The sequence below is a fragment of the Solea senegalensis genome, linkage group LG9 (assembly GCF_019176455.1).
Source record: "Solea senegalensis isolate Sse05_10M linkage group LG9, IFAPA_SoseM_1, whole genome shotgun sequence".
NCBI classification, from domain to species: Eukaryota; Metazoa; Chordata; class Actinopteri; order Pleuronectiformes; family Soleidae; genus Solea; species Solea senegalensis.
Window position 1 is genome coordinate 5,537,248 of NC_058029.1, and position 22,426 is coordinate 5,559,673.

Consider the following 22,426-nt stretch of genomic DNA (forward strand, 5'->3'; position numbering starts at 1 on the left):
AGCCTGCAGACTCGCAGACCTTAAGCGATGTCTCATTACACATGAGCAGAGTTCTTAAAATGAAGCAAAACCAGATGCTCAATTACATTTTGGCAGCGGACGAAGAGGCTCGAGCCAAACCTGACAAAAACAGACAGTAAAACCCACTTCACTGTGTCGTAGTGATGAAGAGAAATCGACACCTGCTATTGAAAACATGTGTCAAGCTTTTATCCCCCTCCTTCTTTCCTCGTGATAAACAATTTATCCAGTAACTCATAATTGTGATGATGAATGTTGCCACGTAAACATCTCATGCCGTGTTTGTCGAATAAAATGAACTGAAATAAAAGCCAATAATTACTTTGACCAAGGAGTCAAGTAGATTTTGGTAAGAACCCACTAATGACGTCATAAAAAATGATCATATTTTCAAGAAATCCTTGAAATTTGTGTATGCTACCATCAGACTAACTTTCATCCAGATCTGATCCATATTACAGATATGGCAGCAATTTAAATCTTACAAGCAGGTGAAGTTCATCCACAGGATCAAAATGTAAACAGACATGACCTGCAACCAGGCTTGTTTTGGATGACAACCAGCTGTCAATCACACATATGTGCCATTATTTTAACATCTATTTTCCACAAAATGGGAAGAGTATTTACAAAATTGAAGAACGTCCACAAGAGTATGTCATTTTCATATGGACGATAACCATCGTAAAGAACATCACTGCCAACCGATTTGATTTTATTTCAGTTGCAGAATCCCATCACTCAGTGAGGACCAAGTAAATACTGAAGGACACAATTCCACTTTATTTAAAACATGAAATTAATATGTTGTATATAACGGAAGGATTTTTTTTCTTACAAGTGAAGATGAAAAATGGAAGGAGAGAAAAAAACAAAAACAACCAGATGATGACAGGTGTATATTTAGTCTTCCAGTTTCAAATAATGCATAATTAGACGGTAACTCTTAACAGTGCTGATGAACAATGATAGTGATGTGTTTGTGTGTGTCCTCAGATCTCAAAAACTACTCATATTTTTCTTTACATAAGCTCATTTGGTCAAATATAAAACAAAAAAAACAATCTTATTTTTATTAAGCCGACAGAAAATTCCCTCATTATTTTTTTCCAGGCTCTAATGTAAACTCATAAGTAAAAAAAAAAAACTAAGGCAGCTTCAACAGGACAGGACGCACCTATCCCCAAACAAGGACGCAAGGATGGAGAGAAAAGACGGGCTGCGTAATCTCCTCATGTCCCATGAAGATATATGTTCTTAGACGAAGAGAGAAAGGAGGAGGTTAAGATGCGAGACAGCAGAGTAGAAAAATGAAAGGTTTGTCTCTTCACTTCCATGAAAGCGTGTCTTCTTTTTTGAAATAGAGGAAGAGATCTTTGCACCGTCACCTCCTGAAATCAGGTTTTCTGAGTGGTAGTAGTAATAGTAGTAGTAGTGGTGGTGGTGGTAGTAGGAGTAGAAATATAAATAAACAGGATGGTGCAGGAGGTTTGTGAAGGACCCCCTTCACCTCCTTGTCTTTCCATTCTCATCTCAATAAAGAGTCTGTTAGTTCAAATCTTCCACCGTTTCCTGGGGCATCCCGCGGCTGGTGCTGGCGTTTGTCGCGGCGCGGTGACAGCGGTAGCCTCAGTCAGTGGGGACGGGGATAATGCAGATGTGCAGGAAGTTGTCGGGGTGGCTTAGGTGTTCGCTGAGCCACTGAAGAGGAGTCTCCAGCAGCGGCTCGATGCCGTGGATCACAGCCTGGTAACGCTTCTGCTCACCTGGAGAGAGACGGAGACAGAGAAATGAGGAAGAGAGGGGGAAATAATCACAGATTTTTTAATTATCTCCAACAACCCCAATATTCAGGGCGGTGACTTATTCCAAAAAAAATAGTTTATGCAAACATTACATGTTACACGTTACTCCTGCATAGATATTTACCACACCTGAAAAGCCATAAACATAACAATATTTATTATCAATACTAGTGTTTCAGATGCTTTGGTGTTGCAATTGTCCATTCAGGACCGGTGTCCTCCATTTATGCAGAAAAACACTGTCTTGTTTTCTTTTTTGGTGGATTAAAAGTGAACCTATGCCCTCTGCTGGTCCAAGTGGCAATTACCTTAGGTGGTCTGATGCGTGGCTAGGCTGTATATTTTAAAACTGAACAGGTTTTCATGGTCAAGTTTGAACTTCCACAGCCCCAAGTTCGAACGGATCAAAAAAGTTACAATTTTAATAAAAGTGGACTGAATAAGGTTTTTCAAAAAATTAGTAGTAGCGAAAGAAAATGGGAGCGGAAAAACTCAAACTCTCCTTTAGGCCTCCTTGAACTAACTTAAAATATTTTTATTTATTATTATAAGAAGCCGGAAATAGAAGAGAAAAAAAAAGATAACACTGCGACTCAGGGAAGAGGACATAAGAGAAAACAAGGGAGTATGAAAATGGGAAAAACAAAAACACAGAGGATGAAAAGGACGAATGTGCTGAAAAATAAGAGTGAGTGTTTAAAAACAGCAGAGGATGAGAGAAAAGAAGAAAAAGAGAGTAAGGAAGGAAAGGAGGAAAATCAGGGGAAGATGTGGTAAAGAAAACAAAGTCAGAAAAAAACTGATGAAGAGAAGATAAAGGGAAGAAAAAACAATGGTGGAGAAAAAGAAAAGAAAAGAAAAAAAACTGAGGTGAGAGACCACATCAGAGATTCTTGTGATACCACGGGTGTGGTGGGTGAGCGAGAGTGAAGAGAAGAGAGAAAGTATGTGTTTGTTCAACTCTGAAGTGACAGTTGATTATTTAAGCGTTTTGTCGTTGAGAGGATTCGAATTTTACACTCTCACTCTGACGGTTCACAGTTTCACACTCTCCCTCTTTCTCTCTCACTTTGACCTGAAGGCCCCTTCAGTTTGAGCCTGCCCGTTGACCACAAATCATCCGTTATTACATGTAGTGGCTTTGGGTCATGTGATGTCAGCAGATTTCTGATTTTGGGGTTTTTATGACATAACCATAAATGTTATTTTAGGTTTTTTTTAAGGATCTCTTTTTGCCGATCATACGAACATGGATATAAATAGTGTAAACATAGACACAAATACTGGCAGATAAAAGAAAATACAGTTTTGAAGCTTGTTTCCTGTCATCTCTTAAACAACTTTCTAACCAACAAACGGTTTAAAATGCAGAAAAAACATGATGACGTGACAATTTCAAGATGATCATGTACATAGGAAACCACACATTTAAGAACACCTGCTTATGGGTCCACTTTTTGCACGTAACAGTTTAATGAATGTAGACGATTGTGCAGCATTTGTAGATCTAAATACGTGAGTTTACTAGTAAGAGGTAAGAGGAAGAGGGAAGGCGGGGTTGCAGCTAAACCACCACTTTGTCAGAAATGTCAGAATATTCGTGTTTGCTGAACTGGTGCTTTGAAACATACGGTTTCACATTTCTATTCCGTACAAACAAGTGTGTGTGTGTGAGAGAAATTAGAGCGTAACTTGATCAAAACAAGGTCAGTCAGTCATCATCTAACCGCTTTATCCTCCACCAGAGGGTTGCGGGGGGTGCTGTGCCAATCTCAGCTACATCGGGCGATAGGCGGGGTACACCCTGGTATCGTATTTAAATATGACTAATCATATCAAACACAGGTAATGTGAAATAAATGTCACTGTGAGTCTGGCTCACATAACGCCCTGCTACAGTCTTCAGCAAATCATCCTTTATAAAAACCAAAATTAAGACAAAAAGTGACAATTACAGCTCACTAATTTAACCATTTCTCACAATATTTCATGTCACTCACAATATTTCATTACACATTTTTCTGATAACAGTTTCAACAAGTCTGGACTAATATGTTTCAATTATTTTAATAAAAAGATTGGAAGAAATGTGGCCGGAACTTGAAGTGATGTTATCAGTTTACATTTCACTCCGGTTTCACTGAAAACAAGTCACACCTTACGATAATGCTCACCTGTTTGAAGGCAAGAATTTAATCTTGCCTCCGCACTCATTCATGTTTCAAGACGAATGCTTTTGCAGTTTTGCAGCGACGGTGACACGAGGTGTTTTGATCGTCATTAAGAAAAACAGAAACTGTTCACACGAAAAGAGCAAATACAGCTGTTTCCAGTGTGTCTGGTGTTAGAGAGAGAGACAGAGAGACAGAGAGAGAGAGAGAGAGAGGATACATGCTTTAATGTTAAATTTTAAGGTCAAATAAACAAGTACGCACAAGTGCTACATCAGCTTTTAGTCAAGAGTGATCACACAGTCACACGCAGTCAGACACCTGTCTTGACTGTGTGAGTGAAAGAAAGAGACACACAAGAAAAGGCCTCTTCCTGTCAATCACACTTGACCTTAGCTTGCACGCACGCACACACATACACACTCACACGCACACATTGCTCTCATTCGCCCACCTCATTTGTGACAATTTGGCTCCACGTAATATCAGGAGGACGGTTGAGGCGCAGCATTAACCGCCGGTCTGAGAAGCGGCGCCGCCCTACACCTGCTGACTGGCTGGCAAACAGCAGTGTGCAAGCAACACTGTCGTACAAACTCTGCAAGACAACATGCTCCACAGAGGCCCTCTGAAAATGACACACGTGGCACTTCCACACAGGCTTCACTTTCTCAACCTAGAGACAACAAATGCTTTCACGTACATTCTGAGGTTGGGCTGTGATTTTCAGAGTAAAAAAAGTGGCGGGAAATAAATAAAAATTTAAAAATAATGAAACAAAAAAAGTGAAATATATAAGAGAGCACCACGAATGCTGCAGTGAGGTAAGATGCCTCCGTTTTGTGTACCCCGCCTTTCACCCTATGACAGATGAGATTGGCACAGTGTGGCGACCCTCATGTGGAGGATAAAGAGGTAGAAGATGAGTGAGTGAACTTATGAATAGTGAAGTGCACACTCTACCAAATGGGCAAATGAGTGCTGTGGTATTACTCTGAAAAGCATGCAAATATGTAATGTTTTCAAGGCCAAATGTATGAATTTATGAATTTCTGCTGCTGAATTAAAAATCTTAAAACTGAATTGGTTGCTTTTTAGGTGCTGAGGTGAATTTCTAGGTCACTGGAGCACGTTTCAAGCAGTGTGGGATAAAGTGACGAGAAAAACCATGTTATTAAAAAAACGGGAAACCATTTGGATGCTGTTGGATTGGGGACAAAAAAGTTCTCAGTTTAGTCAGAGCAGTCGAGGTGGTGTAAGTTAGTATAGCAATAAGTATAGCAATAAGTATTTGCATCGCTGGCTTTCTGCACTGAAACCACCGAGCCACAGGTTTGAATAAAGGAAACCAGCTACAATCAATCTGTACTGACTCAACTTCCTCTCGACTAAAGGCAAGTCGAGGAGCAGCTGAGGAGGCCTCAACTGCAAGAAGAGCAGCAGCTTTAGTCTACAACAGGGGCGTCAAACTCAAACGACCTCTGACCAGCTTCTAGAAAAAAATTGTGTGGTTAACATGAGCTTAAAATTCTCACACAATATCCCATTGTGACGTCGTAATTAAGCTATTCATGATGATATTTCACAGAATTACAAAGTAAAAGTGTTTGTTTTGATACGGAATGATGTAAACTTCACAATAAAAACATTCAGTGTATATAGAAAAAATTATTAACATCAAAACCAGACAGAAATAAATCTAAAATGAAGTAAACTGTAATTAAAACACAACAAGCTTAATGTTGAACACTATACTCGAGGCCCCATGTGGCCTGTGGGTCGCCTGTTGTACACCTCTGGTCTACCATGTTCTGAAGTTATCGTAGACTAAAGCAGGCATAGATTTTATTGGATGAGCCTTTTGTTCGTGGCTAAAATCGGTTTGTTTTTTAAATTTGTCCCTGTTGTGACAGTGTCAACATCTCGTACAACCACACAAAAAAAAACTGAAGTATCCTTTTAACACATTTGGGCTGATCAGCAGTGAGGACGATCTAAAGTTCCATTCAGAAAGTACAAGGTGTGACCCCGGTATACAAGACAGCCATAGTGAAAACACACTTTCTCCTGCTCTGACACACACACACACACACTCCATTTCCGGGTGGAGGAGTATCGTACCCATCTCATCTCTATCACTGAGTCTTGCCTGACAAAAAGCCTGATGAGTTGGGTGGAGTAGGTAGGTTGTCACAATCTCACTATGAGAAATGGGGGAAATTTACAATGTGCCACGCCCCCAAACACACACACACTCTCAACTGTACACATGCAGGTTAAATACGCATCACTGTGGATCGCTTCTATGGTTCAGTCGCACATGTGCAGTCTCATGCTCAAAAAGCCTGGATGACTCGTAGGGTCAGTAACTCTGCGTGGTCCATCATGTTTTGGTCATTGTCAGTGTGAATTCCAATAAACACGTTGTAAACAGCTGCAGCATCACAACAGCTGACACTTGTTAGGCTACAAAGTTGAGACAGAGGGAAAAAATAAGCCCCCCCCACCACCAACAACATGGCAGGCACTTCTTAAGAATGAGCTCAGAAGACAGAAAGAGAAACGGAGCTATTCATGACCTTTTCATCTTTTCAGGCTCTCATTTACTCACTTTCTTCTAACAAACCAAGCTAAATGTTAGCGAACTGGGTGGTGTGAAAGTGTAGAGTTTACTGTACATTCACTATGTTCAGTGCACTTAAAACACTAATCACTATAAGGTTAGGGTCGGTAAGTCCAGAAAAGCTAGCAATAACAGACTTTACACTAGAGCCGTGACAATGAATCAATTACTAAATGCAGGGCCGGCTCTACCTAATTTTGTGCCCTAGGCGAGATTGCTCTCCGGGGCCCCCCCCCACACACACACACGAATTACACCAGCCAAATGAACAATCACACATGTTTAATTTGAACAACAACAGCAAACAGCAAAAAATCACAACTTTCAAGTATTGAATTACAGCAACCAACAACAACAAACTTTCAGGTAACTCTTTCCAGCGTGTCTTTCACTTCAACTAAAATTGTACACGTCTGGACTTCCTTGCAGGAAAAGCATCTATCATCAAATGACACCTGCCTAGACACTTCACCGTTGATGCTCTTTTCAAGAGAGAACACACAAATGAGGGCGACTGGGAATAGAAAATCATTTTTATTTTCATTGTTTTAAATTTTTTTTTTTTTTTTTGCTGGAGGGGCGCCCCTCCAGCAGATGGCGCTCTAGGCGACCGCCTATATCGCCTATGCCAAGAGCCGGCCCTGACTAAATGAATCAACTATTTGGTAACTGATCAGTTTGAGTGTTTCTGTAGTAATATAATTTTTCAGTTTCTTCGGGATGTTTGGAAATCATGTGACTTAGCCTGGGTGAATGTAGCCGAGTCTGCCACGTTTGGCCAACTTCAGAATTTCTGAAAAAGGGAACCATGGTGTGCTAGAGGCTGGTTTAACATGATGATGACAGAGAAGGGACATCTGGCAGCTTTTGTATACATCCAAACAGAAGAGCAGCTGCCATTATTAGATAGCCATCCCTCCAAGAAAACTACACAAAACATGTTTTGGTTTTTTTGTTGACACACTTTCTGTCATCTGGATCATTGGTCTGATTTGAGATCATTGATCTCAAATGAGATTGAGATGTGGTCTGGCGTTAGCCCAGGCTACTTCACTCACCATAAACTGACTGCAGGTAGGCAGGTTAGCTAATGACAGACGTGGTTTTGTTTATTACAGTATTTCTAAGGCTACAGACACCAGCCTTTTTTCCTTCTTTCTTTCTATTTAATGACATCTATCAGGACGTGCAGAGGCTACCAACAAATAAGATTAAAAGTGTTTCGGAAATAAATGACAGAACTGAGCTTTAATAACCAGTTTGCTTTGGAAGGCAGTCGTAACTGAAACTGGACTAATTTAGCCACTGACATAAGCGCATACACACACACACACACACACAGATACACACACCCTGTGGTTGAGTGGTGCACGAATGCCGGCCAAGACGACATGTTTTGTCAGCCGAGCAAAGCCCAACCACGATTTAGGAAAACCGCAACACGGCGTGCTCCTCACAGCCAAACACACAGTCTGAGTGCATGACTGGCAGCTGGTAATACAGACTGACTGGTCGTAATCAGCTGTCGACTGACTGGACAAAAACAGCCACTGGCTTCCTATTCAATGACTGAGTGGTAAAAGTTGTTATTCAATAAATTGAGTCTATAAACCGTCACAACAGCAAGAATTGCCAAGAATGCATCATCACATTTCTTGCTTGGTCCAACCAACAGTGCCAACACCAAAATAGGTTCAAGCTACAATTATTCAGAACAATGAAAAACAAAGCAATTCCGAGCAGCAAGAACACACAAGTCTCACAACTGCAGATGCAAACTTGTGTTTGCACAGGTGTTACACAGAAGACTAAAACAAAAACACCTCAGGAAGCGCTTCACTGTAAGTGACATGCTTAACATACACTACAGAACCAACTGTTGAATAAAAAATGTCACTAGTTAAAGTACAGTGTGAATCTCAAGCCGTACTGATGGTGACAGAACATACAGATGCAACATTATCATCTAATCTTTAAAAGCAATTGAACTTTGCAGGACTTAATATCCTGAAAAAGTACTGTAACAACAACAAAAGCTTTAAAATAAAAGAAAACACGTCTAAATGATGCAACATAGCAATGTCATTACTATGAAATATGAATTTGACAAATGATCATTGTGATACTCATGACTGTAAATATATTTCAATGGATGAACATGTTCAGTGTTGTTCCTTAGAAGTGCAACCAGCAACTTCCGTGTCTTTGTCAGTTCATATTCACTGAAGTAAAGACACAGCAGTCAGGAGGTGTTGCAAAGACACATGCACTTTTCCTCAGAGCTGGTGTTGTTATATTAAGCAGCACTGCTGTGAAAAACACGTCTGTCATGTTTTGGATACAGAATAACGCATGTTCTCATGTTCTCAAATCAACGCGAAGAGAACCAATAGGGGGCCAATAGAAATGCAGTGGGTGTCGTTTCCCTCTTACCAGCACACTGTGTAATTAGTTTTAACATCATAATGACAAGTTTAAACTTAAAAAATGTCTATTTCAACTTTAGGCTGAATCTAGGGTCTGTGAAAAAAGTCCTGAAATCAGGGGTTTGGACAATCTTTGTAAAACAGACACGTCAACAACGTGTTGGAAAGACGAAATCTCCAGCCCCAAAACTCACCCTGAATTCCACCAAAACATCTGCAGCCTTTTTACAGTAAACCTGCACGGAATAGAATTAGAAAACAAGAGATCTCAGCTGACCACATTTTAATCAACAATAAAGCGAGTCATACGGCAGGCTTTCGAGCTATTTCTGAATTCCCCTGTCTGGTGCACATCTCACACACCCGTGCACATGAACCATAACCCGCTATCTGCTGTATCAAAACAGCCACTGAAACCTACATCCCCACCCCCCCTTCGGCCTCTGAAGTGAGCCGACCCGTTTGATGAGCACAAGATGATGCTCCTGATGCTGCCTGTGAAGGGAAGCCTGCCAATAGTGAGTGGGTTGTACCACAGATGTGACTGAAACAGGGGGGGAAGGAGGCGTGGGAGGAGAAGGAGGAGGAGGGAGGGCATTGAGAGGGTTGGACTCAGAGTAATGTGTGGATTTGTCACTTGAAGGGGAGGGAGGGGTTAGGGTGGGGTTGTGGGGGTGGTGAGATGGGCGGGGGGTTTCCTCTGATTATTCACAGACAATAATCAATGACGGGTTTTTTCATAATTGGGCTCACCTACGATAAATCTCACGAAAAAAAAGCTTTATTTATGAGAACTGGTTGTTGATACATGTACAGTTTGTCATGTGTGGGCAGTATCACTCCAATTCCTGCCAAAGCCCTTGCTCAATAACACACCTGGTCCAAACACATGAAACAGTGAAGACGCAGACATTCGTCAGAGCACTGACCGCTGCTTACAATATGTTTTGGGTTTGTTTCCCCCGCAGCAAGTAGGAAACTTCGGGGCCTCACGCAAACACAGACGTTTTGGGCCACTGCATGAGAAATGATTTGGGAATCCCCTTGTTTTTTTCTCCTTAATCCAAGCCACCCCCATTCGTTTGCTGCGACTGGTTTCTGGGTCCCGAAGGGGTCAACACCAATCCACTTTCAGACATAACAGAGGTGGAGACTGTTTGAAAACCTTATTATTTGATGTTTGAAAGATCAGAGAGGCAGAGTACCCCAGCTTTTCTTTTTGTTGTACCTTAGGGTCCCGGCAGAAAAGAAACAACTCCTCTGAACTCTTGAACAATGCTACCAGCAAACCCTCCTCTCCAAAGCCACCACTGTCCCGCCCAGTCGCTGAACACACGTCCCGGTCTCTCTAATCCAAACACGCCACCATAATCCCCGGCTATCACTCGACTCATCTACCAGCCGAGGAAGAGGTGGAAACCAAACAAACGACAAGAGACAAAAGGACCACTTTCACCTTGATCCACCAGGCAGGCTGGCACTCTTCTCTGAGGGAGGAGAGCAGAAAAAAGCCGAGACTTAACGTCAAAGACATGAAAGATGGCTACGGCAGACAGGAAAGATGTTGAAGACTACACCTGAGCAAAAGATAGAGGATCAAAGAGGACAAAAAATAGTCTCAGATCAGGAAAACTACACAGGTAGACGGAAAAAGGGGAATAAGAGGAAGTGGGAGAAAGAGGATATCTTTGTCTACGAGGAACAGTCACGCATATTCTAAGCAAATCTTGAAATTTGCCAAAAATGAATTGAATGCAAATTAGATGAATTTATAACATCTGGAAGTTGACAAGTGTCATAAAACCAGCCATTTGTAAGAAAGAGAATTGCTGGCAGCTGTTATTGTTCAGAGATGTCAGGTGATGGATGGATTTCATGCTGCCGGAGGCCAAAATCTGAGGAAAGTTTCAAATGTACCAACTGTGCAAGCATGACTAATTCCACAAGATAGAGGTAGAGTTTTTCCACATGAGGAAAGGTCTTCTTACTGAAAAATGAGTGGGTCTGACGTCCATATTAGACTACAAACACCCATTACGCTACATTGGTGTTAGCTTTTATTGTGGTTACAGTTAACATACGTAGTCTCTCGATATGACTCTGCTTCCTGGATGTTTTTGCACGTAAAACTGAACTGGAATTACCACCTTATGGTTCGATGCCTCTACCAACCACAGGTAATTACAGGTGTAAAATTACAGACTCATCGTGATCGCATTCACTGAATGACAATATGATATTGGCTAATCTGCCGAGTGCAATTTTGTTTTTGTACATATTTGTATGATTTTACACTCGCCAGGCGTCACTACTTTCCGTCTCCTCACGCCGATATTGGCAGAGAAAGCTACGTTAAGAGATGCCCCATCCATGCTCGATACATAGACTTTTGATATATGATTAGCTCATAGTGTCGTTGTATCGTTTCGTAAAATGAGATACCCTGTGATTCCCAGCCCTAGATTTAAAACTGCTTTGAATTATGTAAAACCACAGATTACGAAAGGTGAATGCAGTTAAATGCTTAAAAAGTAATAGTAGTAGTAGTAGTAGTAATATCTTCAAATCTAACGTGAAAATGTTACTATCACTATGGTGACAAAATGAGAGTGAATGTTAGACAGGTAGATGGTGTGTGGGGGGGGAGGTGTTAATGGTTCTGTCTCGTCGCTGCAGATGAGTCTCCTGCGGGTCGTCTGTCCTGAAACACTATTGTCTCCTTATCTACTTCCTCTCTCCTCCTCTGCAGACGCTGCCTGTTTAGACTGCCACCTAACCACTCTCTCTCTCTCTATCACCCTCTCTCTCGATGTGCCGTGTATTGTAGACATGTGTGTATGTGCATATGGTACGTACAGTATTTTTACTGTACAGTGTAAGACATGTACAGTCCATACATGCTCCCCATGAAGTAAGACATTCACAGATGTTTCACATTTTGCTGATACTGATCATTTATCCTTGTGTATCTTCAGATTTTATTTTTTTTATGCCTCAAATTAGTAAGGGATATTTTGAAGAAATGAAAATAATTTAGCGAGTTTAATAAGTACATGTTGTTCATGTTCATGTTTTGTGCTTGTTGTCGGTCCAGAAAAAAAAGACATTTCATGATCCAATTTCTTTCATTCGTCCACGTAATCAAGTGTGACAACTTTGTATTTCCATACAAGAGACAACGGACGTAGCGGTTTATTTTGTTTGCACAAGTGAATTCATGTTCATGCAGTGGAAGTTTCAAGCTTCTAGTAACAAGCCTCATATTAGAGGTTTAATGTCGTTTATATGAAAAGAAATTAAGGTCTTCCTCTATTATGTAGCCTTTCTTCTTGGCTATTCACTCTATCTGCTCATCATCTCCCCTCCTCCTCCTCTTCCTCCTCCATTTTACAACTCTTTGTTCACTTGTTCTGGCAAACACCACTATTTTCCCCCATCCACCCCCCAGTGGGTGCGTTATCAGAGAGAGTGGATCTCTGATATGTGTCATGTGTAAATAAAATACACCTGAGACGAAAGGAAGTTCCTTCCTTCTTTTACTTCTGGAAGACGACGCTATTTGATAAGACAGCCAAATCTGAAACACATACTGTGTTTATCGCATCGTACTGTTGGGGCTGCTGCTGGTAGTGTTTTGGCATCAATGAGTGTGCAACAATAAAAATGTTAGTACTGTGATTGCTCAATTTATTGGCTGTGTGTGTGAATGTGTGTGTGTCCACAGACGTACCTTCATTGGGTATCGCAGCTGGATACATTTCTTTCAGCAAGATGCCAAGTGTGTGAACTTTGCCCTCAGGTGAAACGGGACGAAACTGTTTCTGGATGAATGGCCTGTCGCTCATCGTCTGAAAATAAATTGGAGTACAATAAATGAACAAGCACGGCAAACATGTGCCAAATAAAGCCGAGTAAAACAAGGTTTGGGTGTGGTGTATCCATCAATTATAACGATTAGACAGTCAAAGAAACACGAGCCTTTTGGACGGTAAATATGTGTGCAGATGCCAACTGACATAACCAAATAACATTATGGTGTACGCAAATTGCCATGTGCATTGTGTAAAAAATTAGAAAAGGAAAAAAAAAAAAAAGATTTATGCTGCTATTACATAAGCACGATAACCCTGATATTCTCTGGTTATCGTCCAGGTCAACAATGGGTCACTGTAATGACCCATTGATCTGATGTGTGAAAAGAGCCTTTATATCTCAGAGGAATCAAATTGTGAGAGTGGGAAAGAAGACGTGTTGAGGACACTCATCACGACTTGCATAGTTAAGCAATATTATCTATCTTTACCTGCAATTGAAATGAAATGTCTTTTTATTTTGATTTTAATTTAAAAAAAAAATTTGATTGATCTCTGCATTATTATTTTATTTATTATGAAATATTTTTAAAACAAGCTATTCTTGCAAAAATGTTAAGGGAAGAAAGAAAGAAAAAAAATCTCTGTCACCCCAAGTCACAAACCTATTTGTTTGGGAACTCCCATTCTGAAGATGTTCAAACCGCAACACTTGCAGTGCTTCAGGGTTTACTTAACTCTACGTCAAACCACAATTTACAAAATGGGCGTCGTGCTTCATTGACGACCTGAAACTAGTGATTGAGACATAAACTCCACAGGAAAATTCTAACTTGTATTATGAATCACGATAAAATTACGTTGAATTTTCTTACGTCTCACATTAGCTTCAATCTCCAAACAATTTGGGGTTTTTCTCTAAAGATAACCCAAAATTGCCCTTGACACATTTGGCACAGCAGGAATGAATGTTTTGAGTGCAAAAACAGTAGCAGAAAGTGCCTCACATCATCATCATGGGTATATATACCCACAAGTAAGTCCACCATGAGAAAACATTTCCATCTCATGCACATGTACCAAGTAACACCTCTCAAAGTAACACGAAGCAGATTTATTCAAATAAGATAATTTGCTCTCTCATCATCCTCCTCTTAATACGCCACACACTGGTATAGTGAAATTAGATCAAGATGGAGCAAGAGACAAGGCAATTTTTTAAAAATTGTTTTTGTTATTTGTTTAATTTTCTACACTGCTCAAAATTACTCAGCTCCATTCCGATCACATACCCTGGTATATGCAGTAGAACAGTATTTCTGATTTTCTCACAGTTTGAGAACCATGGATTTCAATATTTTTACTCATCATTACAAGCAATTCATGGAACTGCTGGGAAGAACAGAAAAATATCCTGCAATTAGGACCATTTCTACAAAGTTATGAAGGGAAATTTTTCGGAGGATGAAGAAAGATCACATGAAGAAGCCACACAGTATGTCAATGAACAATGCAGTGACTTCTGCTGGGAAGAGGATGTACACCAATGTGCAACATTTTCAACAGATGTTACAGGCTCCGCTGACATGTTTTACTGATCAGAATCCATGTGGAAGTCATTAACTTCTGCTTTAGTACGTACTTGGCGGAGAAGTCAGCTTCTACCCAGACTAAAAACTCCTCTGGCTCTCTGAGAAGTTCTCTGATGGAGAGAATAGTGGACTAAATCATACCGTTTCGTGACATTCTCCATTGTTCCCTAAAAAAAGAAATCCCCTTTTTCTGTTTCATTGCTTCACTGGGAGGTTAGAGGTTCAGGGAGATGTTGGTGAGATGTCACGGTGATGTTGGAGAGATCTGCTCAGCAGCAGAGTGGATGCATTTAAATTGTTCTGTACTTGCCCATTGTGTAAAATTAAGATGAAATAAAAGATAAAATAATTATACTTATTTCTTCTAAGTGTAAAATCATGTGATTGTATGAACCTTTTGTTTTCCATAACCCCAGAATAAGCCTTTTATATTGTATTTTTAATAGGAGCCACATTAGCCCACAATGGACAAATTAAACATCTTTTGAGTTTTGATAGTGAAGGCTATTGAGGTTGTCCAACACACTTAGAAGGGAAGGGTGAGGTGAGCCATATTCTGCTGCAAAACACAACATCACCAATACATTTGTTAGGTTACCTAACCCTAACCCTAACTTTGCTAATCCTCCTCATCAGGTACTTGACAGACATACATTTTATTCTACTCCACTTTTAGAGCAACAGCTAAAATGTGTAAACACTAATCAAGTCACAATTAAACAGCTTAACAAACAAAGCAAATGTGGCAAACATCGTCATGACTAGTCACCACTGATGCCACAGCATTCCATGGGTGAGAGGTGTGGGAAACATGGTGGGAAATTACCATCACACACCACACAAACATCACGTAAACTATGTGCAAGAGTGGTTATGAATGGACTCAAGGGTCTAGAGATGACGAATCTTGATATTAACGACGGACAAGCACAAGTAGGGGTGAGACTCACTGGGTAAAACATGATAAGATCTTATGATGCACTGATTCTGATTCTTAATGTGAATGTCATATTGTTGGAGAGAAAATCTTTTTCCTGACGACAACAACACAAGATGTAAACGTAAATGAAAATGTAAACCTTCAATGACTCCAAAAATCCTCAAGCACTTAAATGTAGACTCAAGGCAAAGCTAGACCACGTGACCAGGAGGATAAAGAGATAAAATCAGTCTTGACAAGGCATCTTTTATATATACTCATGAATAGACCACGCAGTAATGTTGCCAGACTCTTACAATAACAATACGAACCACTTATTGGCGAAAACAAGCACTTTTTATGGATATATTCACGTACACACCCACATTTATACACAGGGCCCAGGTCAAAAAATACCAGAATTCCCCTTTAAATGCGGCTTTGTGTAAGGGGGAGGCCTAGAATTTAACACTGTGCTTTAACACCACCTGTGGCGACACAGATGGAGCACCTGACCTGCTGCTGCTGCTGCAGGTTACTCAACTGTCTTCACTTTCTGAGTAGACACGGTGGTGTAAATTTGCTAGTTGTCTTCAGAATGTTGGGCTTCCAGTCCTATACTGGGGTAAACGCTGCAAACTGGTGAGTATGTATTAAAGTAATATCTACCAAAACGTTTAGATGTGTTGGGATGTGCTCGGTGTTGTAAATCCTTGTTCCTGAATCCGTTTCTGGTGTGTTATTTTGTAAATGTCAAAAGTCTCACTATCACTTAGCCAAATAAAAAATTCAGTGTTTCAAGTTACCAAGTGACCCACGTCATCAGGGCAAGGAGCGCCAGGAGTTGCTGTCAAGTGATAACTTGTGTTTAATCAAGCACCTTACTTCAGAAGACCTCAGCTCTGTGCTGTTGTGTCTTGAACATTTAACACTTTACACCAGAGAACTACAATTTTGCTGCATTGCAGGAAATTATTAGTTGGGAATATGACATTGAAACAACTAATCTAAAACTTAAAAGAATGCAAAGGTCAGTTGAAAAAGAACTACTGAACTGTTTATGAAACCAAAAGGAGAATTATTTAAGGTTTTGTAGCATTGCATTTCAAATAGTATCATCATAAAACTGAATCCCTTTTTAAAACTGTTGATTGGACTGACTGACATGCTTTTATTGTCATTCAAAATTAAACACCAGTCAAGTGCACATCTTTAAATAATGATTACTTTCATAATCAATTTATCTGGTGATCACTTTCTCAATATAGAGCAAGGAAACCACAGAATCTTTGCATTTACGACGCTAAAAACTCCTAGAGATCAAACAGATCCAATAAATTGTCAAAATAGTTTTAGTAGTAAAATAGTAGTTAAAAGTTAATAATCATTGCAGCTAATCATGTACATAAAATAATTCAAAAAATAAATAAAACATGTAACTATGCAGTAAAAAGGTCAAATCAAATGACCTTTGCAAGTTCAGGCTCAAGGTGAAGACTCTCATTCAATATGAGAGGGTTTTTTTTTTCCACATACCCCCAGAAAAAGCAGAATAAACACTGAAAATTAATAATATCTTGCTATGCCAGTGGAGCAGCGTTGAACAGTAGGAAAAACTCTGGCATCAGAGGGAAATGTGGCGCATGCAGACACCCAACCTGAGGTGTCAAACGGAGAGTCTGACACACAATAGGGTCTAATCATGGAGCTCTGAAAAGGAAACCGCCGAGGACGGGGATCGAGTAACCGAGCGGTAACTACACACCACAGTTCCAGGCGCGAATAAGCAAGAGGAAGGTGGCGGTGGAGGCGCGAAGCCGGTGCTCGGGTTACGCAGAAAGACTGAGTCACTGACAGGAAGCACGATGTTTCGTGCGGGATCATCGCAGAGAGCCAGAGGAGAGAGAGTGCGCTAAGTGACAGCGACTTCTTTGCATTTTTAAATAGCAAGCCATTAATAATTGATCCGGTCACCATACAGAGAAGGGGCTATTGTTCTCCAGGGAGAGAAGCGTGATACGGTGCCGATGAAGACACTTTCTTTTCAGCTGGCGTGACACCTTAGCTGGCACAGCAGCACATGGCGACACAAAGAGCACGAGGTGTCATTAGGTGACAAGAGATGGCCTCGCTCTCGCCGAGTGAAAAGAGCAGCGGAACTCAAGACCTCGCCTAATTGATGGAAGGGATTCAATCCCCCTAATTGATGGTAAAACAATGGACAGAGGGCCACGGGCTTGGCACTGTCAATCAACGCGAGTTTCCGAGAATCAAGAAAGGTCAGAGAAAGCATTTCCACTGAACTCTGAGACCGACCATTCTGAAATTAAAATTCCAACCTCTTCATTTTCTCAGATCATGAAACACACACCTGAGGAGGAGGAGGAGGAGGAGAAAATCCATCCAGGGATGCTGAATTAAATCCTCAATTATTCATCATTTGACCATTGTGCTAGTTTGGCCTGTTGTACAGTATTTCACCATTCAAACATCTCCATGTTTAAGTGCTGATTAGAAGTGGCTTGAGTTGACAAGTTTCAGCAGAAAATGAACACTGGCATCATTGACGCTCAGGTTCTGCAGAGCAACTGGAGTAATTGTGTTTTTTACACATTGATTTTACACACAATTGTAACCCACCCAACACTCCATCCAACTACAGGAAATGTAACTAAGTTGTTGTTGGGTAAACCACTCACATTCAAACCATTGATTAAAAACAGTTGAGTTGTTGGCCTTCTGCTGCCATGATCAGTGAGTTTGTTGTGACTTACCAAAGTCATGATAAAAACAAAAATGAAATTACTAATGGAGGTTACCCGTTGTCCTTGGAAACAGCCATGTTGCACTTCACGGACACATTCTCCGATTACCTCTTTTAACCCCAATTTAAAAAATCCTGAACTACCCCTTAATGATAGAAAATATCTGGAATGTTCTTTGGATGAGTTTACATTCAGTCTTTGATGCAACTGCCAATTAAACCACACATGGAAATAATTATCAAGTTAAACCTGGCTCTCAGTCAGTGGGATGACTTTGGGATTAACTTGGTTTATCAACAACACGTCACAATAATCTAGTCTAGTTAGCCTGTTAGCTTCCAATAGCTGCTCGGCACCACTGCCCTTTGTAATTTGAATCAAGTATTTATTTGAATTCATTACTGTAAATGTGACCAGCGATTGTTCCCCAGCACAACAGCCGTATCACCTGTTGCCTCTGGCACGATTACACACAACTGTTTCCAGCATTCCCATGTTTTGTAATTGTCTGTGGAGTCACTGCCTCCCCCTCGTCTCAGTCAGCCATTACAAGATATCTGGAAGGCAATAAACCTGCATTCTTCAAAACGGGCTGCTTCCCCAGCACCACAAAACAAAGGTGGGCGGGGTGAACCGACTGCTCTTGCATCAGTGGCTTGTGAATAAGAGGTGAGTCACAGAGCGGGAACAGAGAGGTTTACCTGTCAAGCAACAACGTAAGTGGTCTTTAAAAGGAAGGATGGTAATTTTCACTTTCCGTGGCGCGAGACAGTCAGCTCCCCTCTGGCTCTTTGAATCACAGAGTGGTGTCACCGCTGGAGCAGGAAGATGGAGCAGTCAAATGAGCTCTGCCGCCGGCCCCCCTGTCTGATGCACTAACATACACAATAATAATCACAACCAAGGCTGAAACAATTATTAAATAAATGTATTATTTATCGATTACTAAATTAATCACCACATTTTTTTCAGTCTATTTTTTGGTTTCCATTCAAACTGAATCATTTTGGTTTTCGGACAAAACAAGACAATCGAGAACATCATCATTTGCAGGTTTGAGAAACACTGTTCAACATTTTCTGACATTTTCAGGACCAAATGATTACTATAATAATAAATAATAACAACAACACACTAACAGGGTCTACACAGAGACCAAGACTGTATGACACTGAGAAAGAAAGAAAATGTGCAAGTCACTATTATTCACGCTCATCCCATTAATAGAAATTCAGCTTGATCAACTTATTCCGAGACCTTTTCATTTCAACAAGATAAAATCTTGTATTATCCCATCGCAGTTTCAACATTACTGCTGCTAACAGACTTTAATTACCAATAAAATTGATTACAGTCTTAATTAAATACTTGTAGATATGCAATTACTATACAGACAAGAAACCAATAAAATAAATGTTGTCAAATTTAATCTTACATGATATCAGAAGGAATGAATTATTAAGATTTATGGCAAGCCAAGAGAGGCGGTCAAGCCATTTCCATCCGTCAGGATATAAGGCAGACACACACTAATACACGCACGCAGACACACGCGCACACAAGCATACAAATGTGTTGTCCATGCCCATGAGGTGTGTTCGTCTCCATAAGGAGCACAGGCCAGACGGAAATGAGCCCTCTGTTATTTGGACTCAGTGTTGTCATTAATTCTGTCTGCATCAAACACAGCACATGTTATTTACACTAAAGACCACAATCTCCCTTTGAAGGACTACAGTATGTGTGTGTGTGTGTGTGTGTGTGTGAGGGGGGTTTGTTCCTCTGTATTTGGCAGTGTCTCCTGCTAAGTCATCCTCACTGACTTCTGAGGACCAAACAGCTTTGTTCTTTTCGGCATTTCTGCACCGTTTCCACACGACCTGCTGAAGGTTTGGTCGCACCGTGTTAGGTCTTGTCACAACAACACACTGGATTTTCCTCTTCTCCAACACCAGAGTTCCTACACGACTCCAGTGTTCGACTGCAGCTCTGTCCGTGGCTTTTGTATTTTCATGGCATGTGTAGCTCTTTGATTAAAGGATTACACAACAATTACAACCTCTTCCGTAGTTATTTTTTTCATCCTTTTTGACACCATTCCTAAAGGTAATATATTAGGATTGTACTCATTAAGTATGCTGTGATAGATGAACCACAAACAATCAGAGAGGTGGTAAACAAATCCCACAAATGCCACTACAGGTATTTTTAAGATCATAATGAGGAGTTTCCACTCCTCTCCAGACTTCCCAGACTTTCTTCTCTGCTTGTAAATATTTAGCAGTTTGTCAGATGAAAACCACACCATCGCCAAAACCAGTCAGACTTTTCAAGAATTATGCTTATTTTCTCCAGTGTGTTTGGAAATCACAGTGAGGCTGGAGCACGCTTTGATGCTCCAACTGTCACGGAAAACCGACTCGGCTCATAAACGGCCGTGGAAACTCGCAATTCAGCCATGAAAAAGGGCTCAAATGTAGGGTTTTCTTCAAGCCGCCTGCAGTTACGCGGTTTTATAGCTGCAACAAGTGCACGTCTGAGAGGGCGGATCATATTGGTCGGCCTGCATGTTTCAGTCGGCCACTTTAAAGACTTATGTTTTATTACTGAACACAAGAATGTTTTTGTAGAAGTGTAAAATGGTTTATTTACACGCCGAAGATGTGAAAGTAAAAACAAAAACGTTTATGAGGTTTTTTTTTTTTTTGCTATTTTGTTGGCAGTGACAGACAGCGGTTTCTCCGCCCTCGTTGTTGTGCAAAAATGTAAATGCAGCCATATGTGGAGACCAGCAGGTCGTATTCAAAACTTTAAACTTCCAATAATAAATCATCACGGTGGGAAATTACCAGCAGATATGACTACAGAGAAATGTTTGGCAGGACACTTCCTGTTCTTAACACTTTGACGTGACACACCGGAGCAAAATTTATTTTCTGTTCCATTCACTGTTTCATTTTCTTACATTATTTCTCCTGGCGTGTCTTGACAGGCCCTAAAGTTTGACTCCTCTACAGAACTCAGTGACAGTGAGGGGGCCTTTCTGTCTGTTTGTTGTGATTTGAGATCAAGGCTTAGCACGCACATTTAGACACTAGACTCGAAGCAGACTGTAAACATGTTTTTTGTTGCAAAGATCCAGATGTTTTCCAAATCTTTTATTTCCTTCTCAAGGCGGGATGCGACTCTTCAGTGTCCAAGAAGATTAGGAGTCAAACTGAATGAATTCTCTTTGTCATTCTGTGCATTTGTCCTGATCCGTTCGATACCCCGAGTAATTATTCAATTAATTCTCCACACTTTTCCAGCCTTTCCTGATAGTAGGAACCCCCTAGCACTTGACTCAAAGCGTGGCACTGCTCCCCCCGCTGTCTGTCTCACGGCCGCTCACTAATGTTTTCCAGGCGGGAATCAGTCGCTTATTCATCCGCTCATATTTCTTTTTTCATCCTCCAAAAGGGAATTTTCACCTGAGTCAGGGTAATGCTGCAGAGGTTTGGCAGGAACAGCCAACATGAGGACACTTGTCTGCCTCTGCCCCCAAACTGAACATCCATAGTGGGGAGAAATGTACGCAACCTCCACTGTTATCACTATGCCCTTTCAACCAGGGAGCACATGAGCAGCATACAAATACAAACAAGTACTGTTTGTACATTACATTAATTTTATATGATGTCTATATCTCTCTGTCAGATAAACCTTGTTTAGGTGTCTTTGTGCTGGGACAGGCTGAGTTTTACCAGGATTATAAATGTACCAGACTTCAATATGGGAATGTAACCCATCACCTTTTTACTTCACTTAATATTTCTCTATGGATATAAAAGCTTATATGAATGTTAAACCCTTTCTCTGATTTATGACCACCCTGTCTCGACCCTGTCTCGATTTGTTCTGTTGTTGCATGGATAAAATAAATACAAAACAATTTAAAAAAACCTATATTTCCATACAGTGGCACCAGAAAGAAAAGTTTAAGGGTCTATTAAGCTCTGTTAACGCGATTGCTGTGACAGACAAATATGTAGTACCTACGTAATGAAAGTAAAATAATAACAAACAGTGATTCGGTCTCAGACGCTTACTCACGTTGTTTGAAGACCGGTTGTCAGTTATTGTTTTGGCTTGCAAACAAATAAAACTAAACTGGGTTATTGTTAATGGAGAGATAACTGTGTCAACAGACTGTTCACTGGAAGAGTATAAAAGAAAGACAGGCGTGTTTTTTCAGAGAATGGTTGAATGCCTGCCAGGAGGAAGAGACTGCAAATGTCTGGCGATGCTTTGAG

General features: G+C 40.6%; 1 protein-coding gene across 2 annotated transcripts in view; it reads right to left on the reverse strand.

Annotated features, from left to right (window-relative positions):
- Positions 1-907: 907 nt before the first annotated feature.
- Positions 908-22,426, reverse strand: part of atg5 (ATG5 autophagy related 5 homolog (S. cerevisiae)) — a 28,844-nt gene continuing 7,325 nt past the window's right edge. For both annotated transcript variants that reach the window (XM_044034411.1, XM_044034412.1), the window contains exons 7-8: positions 12,777-12,894; positions 908-1,787 (exon numbers count right to left, since the gene is read on the reverse strand). In XM_044034411.1, coding sequence (XP_043890346.1) covers positions 1,651-1,787; positions 12,777-12,894 — 255 coding nt within the window. In that variant the 3' untranslated portion in view covers positions 908-1,650. The remainder of the gene's footprint in view (positions 1,788-12,776; positions 12,895-22,426) is intronic.